The following is a 17,564-nucleotide window of genomic DNA, read 5'->3' as shown; positions in this document are numbered from 1 at the left end:
TTTGCACATGTGTGGACTCTCAAATTTCTACATAGGATGAATTTATGAGATGCTAACTAGTCTTGTCTGGAAGTTAATATTGCCTAACAAACTTTTTTATTTTTTCACTTATATTCTACTTTTATTTATTTATTTTTTGTGCTGGCTTTAGAAGAATCTTTTTGAGGCTATGGAAAGTCAAAATTTCCTCAAACCAATCCTTGGTGCAGCTACTTTATATATTCACAGTCAGGAAAGGCTGGAGGCACCAAATTATTAATAGGATTATTTCCAGGGAGTTCAGATGAGGGCAAGGTGGGCAGGGAGGTGGGGGATGACATTTACTTTTATACACTTCTGTATGTAGTCTTTGCAGATAGTTTGTTAGGTACTGACTTTGTGTCGACATCAAACTTGACGAGCCAAAATGTCCTCTGAAAAGGAGTTGGTGAACTTAATGTGGTATGAGGTCATTAATAAAAAGAATGATGGTGTAGACCTTTTTGAATTAATGGGGGAAAATCAGTGATACAGAACTTCATTTTAAGTATGAGCCTCTCTCCATTCTAGTTGCTTTTGGGGAGATATATGCATGCAGAGACAAGGCCTCAGAGAATGCATACTCAACTGTATCTGTTAACCACTTTTTCCCCTGGGCAATGGGATGGTGAGAGTGGAAGGCTTTTCACTTTTAATTTTATGATATCCCCAATCATTTGAAAATTTCCCAAAGATCATGTATAATTTCCATATGAAAGCAATAAAGGAAATAAATGCCTTTAATATCGTGTAAGTACCTTGTACTTGCCTAAATTACGTCTGGAATGACGTATATTCATTCTTCAAGACATTAGCTAGAGCTTTATGGATTTCTTTTAGGAGTAAATGCAATTTCAATCCATTTAGGGTCTTGATTCCTTCCTCTTAGACCAAAAAAGAAGAAGAAGAAGAAGAAAAGCATCTCATCTTGTACCTAATTTGTTGACAGTGCCGTCACTTAAAGTACAGCAACATGCAACCCCTTAATTTGAATTCCATTTTGCAAGTGTTTTTCCCATCCATGACCTCATGGACAAACTTAAGCCGTAAAGTTCAAATCGGCATATTGAAAATGAATCACTCGGGTTACCAAAAAGAACGTAGTTATTAGAATAAAAATTAAAAAAAAAAAAGAAAGAAAAAAGCTCATATAAGCCTATGTGCTTGACTTTGAACTTTCAGTATCTCGGTTCATTTAAGTTTTAGTAGGACTCCGTGGCTTTCCTTCACTCGGCAGTGCTTGTTTGAGAGCATCAGAAAACTATACTTGATCCCGGGCTTTAAGTGAGAGAAGGAGCCCAGGGAGCCGGGTCGGGGCGTTGAACGCGCCGGGGCCGAGAAGTTCGCGGGAGGCGCAGGGCGGGGCTTCGTCCCGCCGACTCCGAACCCGGCTCCACTTTTCCGAGTCCACGTCTCTTCCTTTGGACAGGCGTGCTTCTTCAGGTCCGGACCGGCCGACGTGACAGCCGCAGACCTTTCAAAAGGGAGCCCGGGCCCCGCCTGGACGGTCTCCCCTGGCCGGGTAGCGCGGGCCAGCCCGGTCAGGCCCCTCCCGGACTGCGGCGCGCGGCCCCTCGGGCCCGAGCCCGCCGCCGCCTAGCTCCTGGGCGCCCACCTCGCGGCGCCGCGCGCAGCATCGCCGGCATGGAGACCGGCTCCGACTCAGGTCAGAGGCCCGCGCGTCCGTTTTGTGTCGCGGCCGCCGCAGGCTGCTACGGCGCGGCGGGGCGGCTAGGCCGGGCCGCCCGCGCAGGCCGCCGCGTGCCGGGTTCGCGCGGGGAGCGCTCGCGGGGCGGGCGGCGGCAGGTGGGCAGGACGAGCCGCGAGCGAGCGAGCGAGCGCGGGCGGGCGGGCGCGCGAGGGGCCCGGCGGGGGGGCCGCTGGGAGGATGGCTCAGCTCTTTCTAAATATAAAACCGGCGTGAGTTGGGCGAGCGCGGCGCGGAGCCGCAGAGCCGCCGCGCGGGCCGGGCGCACCGGGACTCGGCCGACGGACGGCGGCGGCTCCGCAGAGGCGCGAGGCGGTGGGAGCGCCCGAGTCGCGAGCTCGCGGGGGACCGCGAGAGCGACGCGTGCAGCGAGGAGGACGCAGGCGGCGGCGACGGCGGCGGGCGGGCCTCGTGGGCGCAGCGCGGCCCGCGCCGTGCGACCGGAGGCGGCTCCCGGCCCCTGCCGCACCGAGAGCGGCGAGCTCCCCGCGTCGCCCGTCCGCGCCCTCCCGCTCCGGCCCCTCCCTCCCTCCCTGGCGCAACATGGCTGCGGCCGCCGCCTCCGCCTCCCAGGACGAGCTGAGTAAGTGCCACCGCCAGCCCGCCGCCGCGAGTGAGAGCCGGCGCTGCGCCGGGCCGGGGGCGGCGGCCGGGGCCCGGCGGGCGGGCAGGCGGGCCGGGGCGCGCTGCCGCCCGCCGGGAGCCGGGCTGGGTGGGCGGGCGGCGGCCGCGGCGTGCGGGGGGTTGGGGCGCTCGGGCCTGGCGGGCGGGCGGGGCGCCGGACGCCGCCGCCTGCGCTTGTAGGCCTCAGGTTTGCACCGTCACGTTGCGAAATTGAAACCGGAGCCCCGGGCGGAGCCACCTCTGCCAGCGATCCGCCCCGGTCCGGGGGTGGGGGCAGCCCAGCCCCCTGCCCGCGGCTCTCGGGCCGGCGGACGGGCGGGGGGGCCCTCAGGGTGGTGGGCTGTGTCGGCGCGTCCCATCTGACCCCGCAGTGGCCCCGGGTCCCAACTGTTTGGGGGGGGTTCTAGAAATGGAGCTTTGGGGGCGGGGGAGAAGGTGCCTCTCTGTGACACCCTCGGAATCAGCGGAAAGGTCAAGGATAGGCGGTGACCCTCAGGTGGAGCAGGAAGGACGGGAGGGCAGGGAGAGGGTCGCGGGGCTGGACGCCGGCGGGACCGCGGGCCGACAGCGCTTTCACACTCGACCGTAAACGTTGTCGTTTTTCAGGGGACGGCGATCCCGGTTTGGGGAGAGCGGTGGTCACCCTGAATCCCAGGCCGCCCCGCCCGCCGCTGGGGTTCACCTCGATGCTTTGTGGGAAGTGTAGTTCCCGGGCGCCGCAGGCCCACGCTGGGGCCATAAAAATTGAATTTTCCTAGGACACGTAAGATGATTTCTGATTGCGGTTGGGGTGGTGAGACGAAATGCTTAGGTTGAGCTTTTGTTTGTTTCTTCAGTGCTGCCCTTTCAGTTTATGACAAAAACAAAAAAGGTGTTATTTAGGGGTGATGCGAGTTGTAAGTGGAATGAAACATGGGTGAGGTGTCGCAAGCCTTGTGAAGTTTATGTTGTTATAGTCCCTTCTGAATTTCTATGCGAAAGTAGTTATAAACATAGTAATTTCTGCTGCTTTGGTGTTTGGCAGTTTAAAGCTCCTTTTATATACGTGATCTCAGTCTTGCCCTCGTAACAACCTTGTAAGGCTGGTAGGTAGGAATTATCCTTGTTTTAAAGAGCAGGCAGGTTTAGAGAGATTAAGGTCCGTCCTGCTTTGACAGAGAACTGCGGTAGCAGGAGTAATGTTTGTCGGTTTTGAAGCTGAAATGAACAGTTGGTGTGACCCTGGGCAGGATGGAGAGTCTCAGTGGACAGGGTCTCAGAGTGTGTGTAGAGATGGACATGGCTTGAGCGCCACGGGTTGATTCCTCGTCTGTCAGGTCCAAGCTGGAGCACCCCTGCCAGGCTTTCTGGGGAGATCAGTTCCCTGATCCCCCCCTTTTTTTTGTTATTGTAAAATACACATAAAATTTACCGTCATAACCATTTTTAAGTGTATAGTTCAGTGGTGTTAAGGACATATTGTTGAGCAACCATCACCACCGTCCCTTTCCAGAACTCTTCATCTTGCAGAACTGGAACATTATACCCATTAAACCTGACCTCCCTATCCCACCCCACCCCCCTCCAGCACCTGGCAGCCACCATTCTACTCTCTGTCTCTGTGATTTCCACTGCTCTGGGTATCTCATATAAGTGGAGTCATACATGATTTGCCTTTCTCTGACTGCCTTATTTCACTTGGCTTAATGTCTTCAAAGTTCGTTTCTGTTTTAGCATGTGACTGTGTTTTCTTCCTTTTTAAGGCTGAATGATATTCCATTGTGTGTATATATTACATTTATTTTCTCATCCGTTCATCTGTTGATGGGTACTTGGGTTGCTTGTACATCTTAACTGTTGTGAGTAATGCTGCTGTGAACATGGGTGAACAAATATCTCTTGGAGACTCTGCTTCCAGTTCATTTGGGTGTATACGCAGAAGTGGGCTTGTTTGGTCCTAGGGTAATTCCATTTTCAATTTTTTGAGGGACCACCATACTGTTTTCCACAGTGGCTATACTGTTTTATGTTCCTAACAACAGTATGCAAGTGTTCCAATTTTTCCACGTTCCCACCACGTTCTTTTCTGTATTTTTGAAAGTAGCATCTCAGTAGCTTTGAGGTGGTCTGTTTAAATTGTTATACCTCGTTGTATCTGAGGTCCTGTAGTACCACTAAACACTTAAAATCTGAATTACCATTTGGAGAGGGGAAAAAAAAACAAGAAAATTGGATATCATTCTTTATTTTTTTAAAGATTTTATTTATTTACTTGAGAGATGGTGTGAGTGCACACGAGCTGGGGGGAGGGGTAGAGGGAGAAACAGGCTCCCTGCTTAGCAGGGATGCCGGGCTCCATCTCAGGACCCTGGGATCATGACCTGGCCTGAACGCAGAAGCTTGAGCCACCCAGGTGCCCCAAACTGGGTATCATTCCAAAGTGGCTGACATACTGTGTATATGCAGCATGCCTCTGTACAACAGGGACCTGTTAAGGTGCTGGTAGTACTTCTGGTAGTACTTCCGGACTTAACAGCTTCAGCAGCTACTGAAAAAGTTAGGAAGAAGTAATTCCAATTCTTGCTTTTCCATTGTTTTGTTTGGTCAAGTCATCAATCATGGACCACAAATATCTCTTGACTTGGTTTCTGTGTTCCTTCAGAAGAGATTAAATGCTTGGCAGCTGGTACCTTAGAATAATTTAACTTGAAATCACGTACGTAAGTACTGGCTAAGCAGTTTCAAATAAGCTACTTTTAGTTTTAGAATGGTCATAATAAAAAGAGAGATGGCTGATAAAATGATGCTTTATACAATTTTTTAAAAAGAAGCCAAGAATCTGAATATTTGCTGGCTATTATTTTGACTAGTAGTGATAATAAAAGCAGACTTTTGGATGCCAGCATTGTTTTTTCCCTAATATTTTATTGTAAAAAGCTTCAAAAATACAGAAAAGTTGAAAGTGAGTATTCACATACCCACTACTTAGGCTCTCCATTTGCTATTTTACCAGCTTTATCACGTATCTGTCCATCTTTCAGTCCACCTTTTATAATTTTATTTTAATCATTTTTAATTAAAAACTGGTAAAACACATGTAATGAAACTTATAATCTTGATCATTTTTTAATTGTACAGCTCAGTGGCACTAAGTGCTCAATCCATCCTTTTTTGATGCGTTTCAAAGTAAATTGAAGACATCTGTAAATGTTCCCCTCAGTATTTCAGGACTAGCATTAAGTGTTTTGCATGTATTCTTTTATTTGTCACAGTAATCGTAAGAGGTAGGTAAAATTATTATTGCTGTTTTAAGGAATGGAAAACAGACATTTTAGGTTCCCCAGGTCCTACAGTGAGTGAGTGGTGGTGTCGGATCCCAGGTGTCTCAGACTCCAGTGTGCACTCAGCCAGGCTTTAGGCTATATTACTGCTGTGTACCGTAGTCCGTGTTCATGCCGATGAAAAGATATGGTCAGGTAGGCTGCTAAATTCTTACCTAGATGTCACTTTAGTCCAAGTGTTTGCTGTTTAACATTGCTGTGGGGTGCAAAAGAAACACCACGGTCCACCAACGGAATTAAGATACTGCTGAGAGGAAAGAGGAAGTGTATGTGTAGACAAATATGTAAGGACCAAAGTGTATGCTTATGTAACATAGACAATGCTTAAGTCATATTGTCTGTGGTTCCCACATCTGCTATTTAGGGATATATAGCTGGTAACACTGGGTCTTATAGATTTCAGATTAGCATTTTTAATCTTTGTATTTGAGGTGACACACATGCCATAAATTTAAATTAAATCTATAGTTGCTTTCGGTTGTTTCTGCCATCGTACTGTGCAGGAGCTCCTGGGAAACAGAACTGTTAGGTTTCTCTTCTATTTCATTTTTATCGATTGACGGATCGATTACATTGACATATGGAAGTTTCCAAAAGGTAAGCAGGACAATCTTGAACTGGGGTTTCTTAGAATTTGTTATCCTCTCACAAATCTAATGATTGTGACTTTGAATTGGATGATTGTAAAGCTGATGTTTATTGAAAGCTTACCATGTGTTCTAGTCACTTTGTACCTGTTGACTGACTGAATCCTTTCAACACCCCTGTGAGTTTGGGGCTATTTCTGTCTCGGTAGTGGAACTTCCTTCATGTTACGGAGTTAGGGCTTCAATTCAGATTCTCTGATTCCAAAGTTGATGTTAATTCTGACTGACTGTTGTATTACTCTCTCTGAAAGGGAAAATACGCAGTTTATAACAAGAGCAACGTGCCCCCCTGGCCGCAATGTCTCAGTAGCCTCCAGAAGAAATCTGCTGTCGTGTATAAAATGTGGCAATATTCTGAGGTTCATTGGATGGAAATATTCGATTTTTTTAAAAAAGATTTTATTTATTTGACAGAGACAGCGAGAGAGGGAACACAAGAAGGCGGGGTGGGAGAGGGAAAAGCAGGCTTCCCGCTGAGCAGGGAGTCCGATGCGGGGCTCCATCCCAGAGCCCCGTGATCATGACCCAAGCCAAAGGCAGACACCTAATGACTGAGCCACCCAGGCGCCCCAAAATTTTGGGTGAGATGCCACGATAGAGAACAGTTAGTTCTGACAAAAATAGTTCTGAAATCTAGTTTGTAAATAACTTAAGATCATAGTGCTGTAACTGTTTGGAATGGAGTGTAATTCAGTGCAGGGCATGTGGGCTAGTTTTTCTTCTAATATTATCCTCTGTCAGTTCATGGAAAAGTTGACATTGTGGTTATGTTTCAGCAGTGGACAGGGAGATTTCTGACAGAGGGAAGGAAGCATTTGAGACTTTTCACCAGGTCAGCTGTTCAGTGGTTTCATATTCTGGGCTTTATAATTATAAGGCATCCTTAGAATCTGATCTGGGATGAAGACAACTCAGGGAGGAGTAGGGCCTGTAATCTTAAAGCGCACTGACACTGTTCAGTTTGACCATTTGACATAACCGTGGGGAACTTTACTTGCAAAAGTTGGCGAGATAATCAACATGTCACATACCTTCTGAGAGAGGCTCTGCCAGTGCCATGAAGCCTCGTGGTTCTCTGAGAGGGTGAGACGTGGGAAGCTGTCTGTGTGGCCGTGTGGGAGAACGTGATTCTGTGGCCTACTGAAATAGCCCCGGAGACAGCCATCCAGGCAGCTTTGGAGAAAGGCTAAATCAAGTCTGTATTGTTCAAACTTTGGTTACTTAGTCAAAGGGGAACGTTAAAATGGGAAATAATGGTATTTTGTTTCTTATCAACTTCTAATTCTTCGTTTTCACCCCATTCTGTTTTTGAATTGTGCTTTCAGTAAACTGTAATATTTAATAAAGGCCACTGTCAGTGGAAATGGTTGGCACTGTGTTTTTCGACCTTGTTCAGAGGGTAGATGTTAAAACTATCAGCACTGCCGGCATGCTCAGGTGGTCTGACCCAGGTTTCTGGTCTCTGATTTCAGGCCTGGCCAGTCTCTGCCTTGATGCTTGTCGTCTTATGTGGCTTATTTTCCGCACACATTTTCCAGTTAAATGAGCAGACTTTAAAAATTGAGTGACTAACTTTTGGTCCTATCCTCATAGAGCTTATAATTCACTGTAGACACAGCTTTATATGTAAATATAAATAACTAATATAAAGTATAATATGAAAAGTGCCTACCACTGTTCTTTGGAAATTTCAAGTGCAAATACCTTGAGCTAAGAGAGGTTAGAAAATACTTTCAGAGAAAGGTTGAGTCTGATATGCTGGAGTAGGGGTGCTATGGCTGCGGGAAGTATTGGGGAAGGAGATAAAATTTGGAGTTTTGATACTTGACCCTTTCTGCCTTTTATGTTCTTTTTATCATTTGGGATCTTCAGCAAATTGTTTTACCTTTCTAGGTCTCAGTTTCTTTCTCATAAAATTGGGATAATAAGAAATACTCATAGTGTTGTTATGATTAATGTATATGAAAATGCATTGTATAAGGAATTAAGCTCTGTGTAAATTATTATTATCATTTCGGTTGGGGGTGGCAGTAGGAGATGAAGCTCCGAAGATAGGTTGGGACGAGCTTGTGTGGGAATGCCAACACAACTAGTTTGGACTTTGTTCTGTAGACAGTAGAGCACCATCAAAGGCTTTTAGGCTGGAGTGTAACATGAGTAGGTCTGTTTTACAAGGATAACAGGTGGCAGTGGTGTAACATTGATTGCGTGGATCCAGAGACCCAGAGGAGCAAGACTAGTTTAGGAGGGTGTCACAGTGGTCAAGTGAAAGAAACCTGGGGTCTGCAGTGGGACAGTGGAAGTGGATTTGGCATGGAGGTAATATAACCTAGAATCCCTAAAATAGGCAGAAATTATCAGCCAAGTAGATGAGTGTTGTTCAAGAGGGGAGGAGTTAGAGATGATTCCAAGAATCTATCTGAGAGATTAGTGGGGTTTGGAGAGGACAGTCTCTAGACAGAGTTAGGGAGGTAAAAGTGGAGAAAAGAGAGAACAGGTTTGCTGTCTTCAACAAAGAAGTAATTTGTTGAGTGAATGAGTTGAATTATTGAGGTGCCCATGTTGTATTGTTCAGGGAGATGCTTTGGAATAGTAGCTGAAATGTCACGTGGCGTCAGAGATGGTTTTGAATCCTGGCTCTGCTGCTTTTTGATTAATGTCCTTGAACAAGGGACCTAACTTCTGGGCTTTGGTTTTGTCATCTGTTAAATGAGATAATAACAAACCTATTTCACAGAGGTGTTATAAGAGTGGGAAGAGATAATGCATGTTCAGAGCTTGGCATAGTGCTAGGCGTGTGGCTTCTTTGGGTGTGGGAACTTGGTCTGAAGCTCGGGAGAGTGTGGGGGTGATGGTAGAGTCAGGGGAATGGCAGATTGTCCCGAGGACAGCTGTCTGGGGGCTGTGCATATGTAGGGGTGAGAAGAAGACCAGGAAGAACCAGGGAAGGGGATCATGAGTGCCGAGAGAGGGCAGAGGTTCCCAGGGTTATGAATGTTCACTGTTTATATTCTCAGGTGTAATGTGCGGTAGCATGTGTACCCACCTACTAATACTCCTCTTATAAAACTGTTGTATAATTACACTTCCTTCCAATTCTAATGTAAGACTTTGTATGTTGATATTTATGTATATGTACACATATACATATATGATGAAATCTGTGTTGTATTGGTATTCCAGTGTTTTAGTCTTCAGTGAATAAGTTTAAATTATTAGTGTGTTACTTCTATATAACAACTTTTATTTGTGGACATACTCCTTACTCTTTCTCCAGTTTGGTAATCACTATAATATTTTCCTCTTCATTCTGAATTTGCAAAGCAGGGCATCAAATTAGATCTTAGCATAGAAATGAAAAGTGCTTTTTAAAAAATTTCTTAATGGTAGCTATGAATATAAATCTTTTAATTGTTTTTTTTCCTGGTGTTCTAAATAATAGATTCTTTATACAATTGCATATGTACGAGTGGATGAACCTACCATTGGTGATCCAGAGGATTTTTGTCAAGACTGGATAAACCATGTATCACATTGATTGTAGAGGTTAGTAGTTCCTTAGTTCCTTAGGATGTGTGCATTTTTTTGTAGTAGCATTTAAAAATGCATAGGTTATCAAGTAGCAAGCAATTTCCTGCCAAGATCTTCATGGGTTTTTCTCCTTTTCCAGCTATCCTGAAAGAGTTAGTGAAGTTCATGTTAGTTTATATATCCTGAAGCCTCTATTGTATGTCATCGCATGAGCATAAATTTAAACAATTAGCAAGAGAGAGAAAAAGATGAAACTTGAAGACATTATTTAGCAGTGTGCACAAGGAAAAGACTATGAGTGTTAGTTTACAAGTAGTATTGTCTGCCACAATAAAAAATGACTTTACATGCTCCCAGAATGTCATCCTGTTTTATTTGTAAAAAAAGGAAAAAAAAAGAAAAAAGAAAAAAAAGGGGGGGGCATTGAAAGAGGCATCATCATAGTAATTAGATATTCCTAATTCTGCCTTTTTGACATGTACCGTGATGGAAAAACCACTAAATTCTGCTTCATTCTGGGGCTGAATAAGACTCTAGTGTCTGTCTTTCTTGGAAGATATTGGATGGTCCTTTGACTGAAACTCTTTAAGTTCAGACTGTAATTCTCTGATATCATGAGCTCAATATCCAGTGTACTTTGGATTTTGTGGTTTCAATCCAAAGGTGCATCTTACTGCTTTCTTCTAATTTAACTATTGCATTCCCCTTCCACCATGCCTTCTGTTTTTCGGTATGTATATTGCTGATGATGGTGTATGATTCCTTAATTCAGTTAGGTGGAATTTTGAGGGATAGAACGAATGGAGTATTTTATAAATCAGAGTTCAAATTTAGCATAAACTTTGGGTTTTTTTTTTTTTTTTTTTTTTTTTTTGCTATCTCACACATCTTCTTTCCATTAGAGAGAAATGGAAAACTGGGAGGTTGGAGGAATTGTTTAGAAGAGAACCAAGGGCATTGTTTATTTGCTCCTAGATTCATTCTCAGTGCTTTTGGGCCTGTGACAGATGCGTTAATGAAATTATGATATACTGAAGGCAAGCGGGTCAAACCACAAATGCTGGAATTTAAGGAGTGACTTAACTAAAGAACTTTCTAGAGTTTACACTTCCAAATGAGCATTGTCCTAAGTAATGAGCTGCTTTGGTGGATGTTTGACTTTTATGCAATCTGAACTCTTGCATAGTATACATTGTCTCCTCTAAGCTGGCTTTCATAAGCTGAACTAATCTTTCAGCTCATCAGTTTACTAACATTGATTTCTAATTGGGCACCTGCCAACTGCTGTCTCTGGGGGAAAGGGCTTCCTTGGGAGGTGGGAGTGTTTGTGGAGCTCAGTGCATCTGGAGTGTGACACTTACTCATTAAATCTAGGGTGCAGTTGAGGGCTTTTGTCTCATCACTTGGCCCAGCCCTGCCAAGCTAACCCTATGACTTCTTCCTTCCCTCCCTCTGTGTGTGTGTGTGTGTGTGTGTGTGTGTGTGTGTGGAGGGGGGCAGTGGGGTATGTGTGAACAGGGGAGGGTAGCTTTGCTTAAGGCTCTGCTGGGTTGGTAAGGGGCGTAAAGTAGCCTGACATCGTCTCCAGGTGGCTAGGACTTTGGAAGTGGCAGGAGAAGAAAGACTTCCCTGCTCAGTCACGAGCACATCCTGGTGCAGGGGTGTCTGTATTGGATTATCTGCCTGGGTACTGGGGGTAAGATGGTGGGCTAGGGAACAGGAAGTTAGTCTAATTGCCTCAGTTCTGGGAGTAAGGGGTACCAGCAGGGACTGTGTCAGCAGGAACCTCCTGCTCCGAGCCTCATTGCTTACAGAGGTTCTTATCTGTCTCCCCTTTGGGCAGCCCTGGCTGGAAGGAGCCACGGTGGAATGGATCCTCTCCCCATCTCTGACTTATATTGATGTCTACTACTGGACTTCCTGACATTCTCCTTTTAAGTGTGTTTGCATATAATGTGTTTTTTTTGTTTGTTTGTTTTTTTAAGGTAGGGAATGGGGAAAACATCTATTTAAAACCTAGCAGTAGAGATCAAAATTGAAAGCATTAACTCCTGAAGTAGTATCTCACTGGCCTCATTTGGATTTTGTCACTCAAGTATTAGAGTGACATTTAGTGAATCAAAATGGCATATAGAAATCAATATATGATGTGGACTTTAACTCCTTTAACCTTAGTTAGTATCTGGTTAGATTTATAATTCCCAGGATTGATCTACCATAAAAGACCATTACCTATGAAATTTACATGGCACCTAGGCCTACCATACTCTTATAGTTTTAGTCTCATACTCTTAATTGCACAGGTTGTCAAAGTCTGGAGGGGGTCATCTCTCCATCACTCCCTCCACCTCCCCATCACATCCTGTTTTTGTGAATTTCCTATAATTTACTTTACTTAGGTTTTTCTTAGCTGTTAGGTTCCCATTTCTGAAAATGATATTTTGGTTCCACTCATGTCAACTTGGACACGAAAACCCACCTGTTTCACTGGTTTACGCACATAGTCCCTCACTCACTCCACTCTCCCAAGCCTTTCAGTAATTTAACTAACTCTGGAAGATGTGAATCATGGGGAAAGTCTTGGTGTAGTGTTTGGCTTTCTGTCCTTTCCCTGGTCTATCCTCCTAGTTCTCCACACAATCAGACCTTCTAGAATTTTTTTTAAACCGTAAAACCATTTTTTAAACCGTAAAACCGTTTTTTTTTTAAACCGTAAGCACTTGTTGTGGTATTAAAATATGTATCATCCTTTTTCCAAGAGATTCTAACATCAGGTATTATAAGTTGTCACCAGTTTCCTCCTTTCCCTTGCTACAGATGTTAAATGCATAAACTTCTAATGACTTTTCTAATGCACGAGGAATTAATATTTCATACATTCAACAGGTGTTGAGCAACTCCTCTCTGCAAGGGTCTGAATTAAGTGCTGGGATACCAAAGGACTTAAGTCACAGTTTCTCAACCCGAGGAGCTCTATAGAAGGGTGGAGTGTAGAGAAGGAGTGGGTAGTTAGGTGGAATCAGATTGAAATCACACCTCAAAGAACTGCTTTGGTCTAGGACAGAGAAGATGGGGCAGTTACATAATATGTAGCAAAAGGCAGTGAGTGCCAGCAGAGATGTAAAAGAGGTCCATGGGAGTTTGTAGGGCTCAGATGGATAGTGTAGGTATGCAGCAGGTAATATTTGAGCTGGACCTTGAATGGGAGGATTTGGCTGTGTGGAGATAGAGAGATAGCAGGAGAGGTTGGGGAGAGTATTCCCAGTTGGGGAACTTGGTTGACCAAATAATTGGGCAGGGAAAACATGGTACACTTAGGAAGCAATTGCAATTTGTATCGCTGTTGCAGGAGTAATGGGGTTCATGGTTAAGATTCCTTTGGGGCTACGTTGGCCCACCATTAGGAAGGATTCTTTCTCTGATCTGATAATTCACTCTAGGCATGTTCTGGCTGCTTACTTTTTTTTTTCCTTTTTTTTAATGTACTTTTATAGAAGTATTTCTTTTTTTATCCCCTTTGGCAAAGACCTTCCACTTTTATTTGGACCCAGTTGTAAGCCAGCTTAAGCAAAAACAGGGCATTTATTTTAGGGAGTTTTATGGAAACAAGAAGGGCCTTCACAAACTAGAAATCATCCAGTTCTTCCAGCTGCTCTCTCTGTGCCTTTATGCCCAATCTTCAGACCAGCTTTCTCTGACTCCGTGTTTCATAGAGTAGGCTAAAGATGCGTCCTGTCCTGTCCACTGGCTTTTTTTTTTTTTTCGTACAATAAAACAAAGAGAAAGTTTTTATTTCTTTTTTGTTTGAACTTAAGTTTCTGAGATTGTGTACAATTTCCAAAATAATGGGCATCTGGGTGGCTCAGTTGGTTAAGTGACCAACTCTAGATTTCGTCTCAGGTCATGATTTCAGGGCCATGAGATCAAGCCCTATATTTGGGCTCTGTGCTGGGCATGGACCCTGCTTAAGATTCTCTCTCTCCTGGAGAAGGGAGTTGAGGGAAATTGGAAGGGGAGATGAACCATGAGAGACTACGGACTCTGAAAAACAACCTGAGGGTTTGGAAGGGGCGGGGGGTGGAAGGCTGGGGGTGCCAGGTGGTGGGTACTACGGAGGGCACGTATTGCATGGAGCACTGGGTGCTGTCCACTGGCTTTATTCTCATCGGTCCGGGCACTCAAGGGAGGCCTGACTTTTTGGTCCCACTTCTGAATTGCTGAGGAAGGTATGGATTGAGTTGGGACCCATCCTGACACAGAGGCTGTGGCCAGGGTACAAAGTCATGTTGTTACATGGTTGTCCAGTAAGCCTTTGTGTCATTTCCACCCCCTTTCTCTGCTTTGGCTGTGCTACAGTTTAGCGTGCTGGAAGGACCGTTGGGTTTGGAGTTGGACTGGCCTGGAGTTCGAACCCTAGCCCTGACGCTTTACTACCTTATAAGTCTTGATTGACATTCTTCTCTTTATTTTTTTAAATCAACATTCTTTTTTTTTTTTTTTAACAGATTTTATTTATTTATCTGACAGAGATCACAAGTAGGCAGAGAGGCAGGCAGAGAGAGAGAGAGGAGGAAGCAGGCTCCCTGCGGAGCAGAGAGCCTGATGCGGGACTCGATCCCAGGACCCTGAGATCATGACCCGAGCTGAAGGCAGAGGCTTAACCCACTGAGCCACCCAGGCGCCCTTAAATCAACATTCTTAATGAATTCTAGGCTCTGTTTCTTCATCTGTAAGTTGGAGTTAGTATTACCTTACGTCAATAGAAAGTACTTTAGAGGGAGGTACTGTGTTCTAGTTTGTACTTGGAGGGTAAAGACCTATCAACGTTCAACTTAACAATTTGTCTTACTAGCTTGGTGACCTTTGGCAAATCAGATCCCGAGCTTATTTTGTCATCTATAAATGCAGACAGTAGTTGCCCACCTCGCAGTGTTTTTTAAGGCTCAAAGCCCCATGTAAAACTGTCTTGTGACTGTAATATCTTTATGTATGTATGAATCAGAAGAAAGTAAATACCAGGAGGGGCAATATTTCCTTGTGAGATTATTCCATTAGGGTTTAGTATATTTCTATGGTAACCTGATAGATGTTTCTCAAAATATCTTGTAGCTTTGGATTATTAATTGATTTATGATGCAGTGGGCAGTGGTCTAGGTATTTTCAGCTCTCCATTTCAGTCTCAGCTTCCACGTAAGCTCTAACCTGATTAACAATTTAAAATTTACTTTCATATTCACAAAAAATAATGTTCTTCGTAGAAAACTTAAGCAATCTTAAAAACATTCCTAAACCCGTTTCTCTGAAATAACTGTTTTCTCTTTTTAATTCAAACAAGTAATTCGTGTTCGTGAAGTAGATTAGCAATGACATAAAATTAAACAAGCCAAGAAAGAATCCTCTGAAATTCCATCATGTGGAGATAACCACTACCTTAAATTTAGTAACTTTTTGTATTCGTTTTGATGGTGTGTGCTTGCCTTGCATACTTTAAAGGAATGTTTTGATGTTCAAGTTGTTATGAAAAGATGACACATCTCAGGAAATGGACATATTGCTGTTTTTTTTTAACTTTTTTTTTGTATGAGTGATATGAGTAAAAACCAGTATTTTTCCTTTTTTTTTTTTTTTGAAGATTTTATTTATTTGTTTGACAGAGAGAGATCACAAATAGGCAGAGAGGCAGGTAGAGAGAGAGGAAGGGAAGCAGGCTCCCTGTTGAGCAGAGAGCCCGATGCGGGGCTCTATCCCAGGACCCTGAGATCATGACCTGAGCTGAAGGCAAAGGCTTTTAACCCACTGAGCCACCCAGGCACCCCAGTATTTGCCTTTTCTAATCCTGTGAACAAATAGCCTTTCCTCCTTAAGGCAGAAGTCAAAGTTGTATTTTTTTGGAGTGATCTGAAGAATGAATGATTTATATGGACAGTTTCATTTGTCAGGAATAATTACATGTTTTCAGAAATATCAGTGGCTAATGGTGGGTAACATTGAAGGGAAGGCCTTAAACCTTTACTGGTTATTTCTTCCTTGGGAGGGGGTAGAAGGAAGGAAGTCCCTTCTTTGCCTTTACATAGAGAAATTAAAGACCGGTGAATAATATGGATTATAGAAATATTTAATGGAAACAAAATGAATAAATTTATTTTTAGTAGGCTTTTTTCCTGCATGAATATAATAGTTGACATAAGCTAAACTGGAAATTGTTTTCAGTTCCGGGATTGAAGAATTTCAGTGTTTTGATCTATTTTTTTTTGAGACTGAGATTTGTTTTTTTAAGATTTATTTTAGAGAGCCCGTGTGCTCGCACGGCGGGGTTGGAGGGCAGAAGGAGAGGGTGAGAAGAGAATCTTAAGCAGTCTCCACACCCAGTGTGGAGCCCAATGCGGGGATCATCTCACGGCCCTGAGATCATGACTTGAGCTGAAATCAACCAACTCAGCCACCTAGGTGCCCCTGAGACTAAGTTTAAAAAAAAAAAAAAACAAAAAAAAACAACAACTTTTTTTTTTTTTTAGAGCAGGTTTAGGTTTACGACAAAATTAAGAAGGCACAGAGAGATTTCCTGTGTAATCCTCCGCTTCACTCCCTGTCCTCCCCCTGCCCCCTACCCCCCCCCCAATAGCATGGCTTCCTCCATCAGTATCACTCATCAGTGTGGTACATTTTTAATCAAGGATAAACCACATTGACACATAACCACCTGAAGTCCATAGTTTATATTACAGTTCACTCTTGGTATTCTGTATTGTATGGGTTTGGACGTATATCCTTCATTATAATATCATACAGAGTATTTTCACTGCCGGAAATATCCTGTGTTCTCCTCCTATTCGTCCCTCCTTCCCCATTCCTTCCTGGCAACCACTGATCTTTTTACTGTCTCCATAGTTATGCCTTTTTTAGACTATTATATAGCTGGAGTCAAAAAGTATATAGCCTTTTCAGATTGGCCTCTTTCACTTAGTAATGTGCCTTTAAGTTTCCTCCATGTTTTTCCATGACTTGAAAACTAATTTCTGTTTGGCACTGAAAAATATTTGTTGTTTGTATTTATCCATTTACCTAGTGTGAAGGACATCTTGTTGCTTCCAAGTGTTGGCACTTAGGAATAAAGCTGCAGAAACATCCCTGTCCAGGTCTTTGTGTGGACATAAGATTTCAACTCCTTTGGGTAAATAGCAAGGAGTGCAGTTGATGGATCATATGGTGAGACTCTTCAGTTTTGTAGGGAACCTCCAAACTGTCTTTTAAAGTGACTATACCGCATTCCTATCAGTAAATGTTCTTGTTTTTGTCCTTCCATATTCTTTAAGGTTCCTTTTAAGCTTTAAAATTCTGTGCTTAAAATTTCTTTCTTTATCCCTGAGACATGGCTTCTTTCAACAGATTTTTGTAAAAAAAAGAAATGTACTTTTACTGAAGAATATTTGAAAAGTACATGAAAGTATAAAAGAAAAATCTCTGATATATTTTCTTACCCCTTTTATGTAGTTGTATCTAAAACAAAATTAGCATGGTGTATATATTTGTTTTAAAAATAATGAAAATTTCAAGTATGAAAAAAGTATAGAGATTAATCTTAGAAATATTTATGTATGTCCTACCCATCTTTGTCAAATCCTTACTTTTTTTGCTGTTAGCAAAAAATCTTTTATTTAAGAAATAAATATTAGAGACACAGTTCAAGCTTGCTCTGTTACCCATTACAATTTTCCT

At 43.5% G+C, this 17,564-nt stretch overlaps 1 protein-coding gene across 6 annotated transcripts in view; it reads left to right on the top strand.

Annotated features, from left to right (window-relative positions):
- The first annotated feature begins 1,445 nt into the window (after positions 1 to 1,445).
- ECPAS (Ecm29 proteasome adaptor and scaffold) overlaps positions 1,446 to 17,564 on the top strand; it is a 96,289-nt gene continuing 80,170 nt past the window's right edge. Inside the window, exon 1 of one of the 6 annotated variants that reach the window (XM_080819767.1) lies at positions 1,446 to 1,684. In XM_080819767.1, the coding sequence (XP_080675893.1) occupies positions 1,663 to 1,684 (22 nt within the window). In that variant the 5' untranslated portion in view covers positions 1,446 to 1,662. Of the gene's footprint in view, positions 1,685 to 2,034; positions 2,310 to 9,761; positions 9,864 to 11,719; positions 11,787 to 17,564 lie in introns of those variants that run through there. The other 5 variants (XM_080819765.1, XM_080819769.1, XM_080819768.1 and 2 more) reach the window with 5 other exon arrangements.

This window comes from Martes martes (assembly GCF_963455335.1).
Source record: "Martes martes genome assembly, chromosome: 12".
Lineage (NCBI taxonomy): Eukaryota > Metazoa > Chordata > Mammalia > Carnivora > Mustelidae > Martes > Martes martes.
Note: the sequence above shows the minus strand (reverse complement) of the source record. Positions and strands in the feature narration are given on the sequence as shown.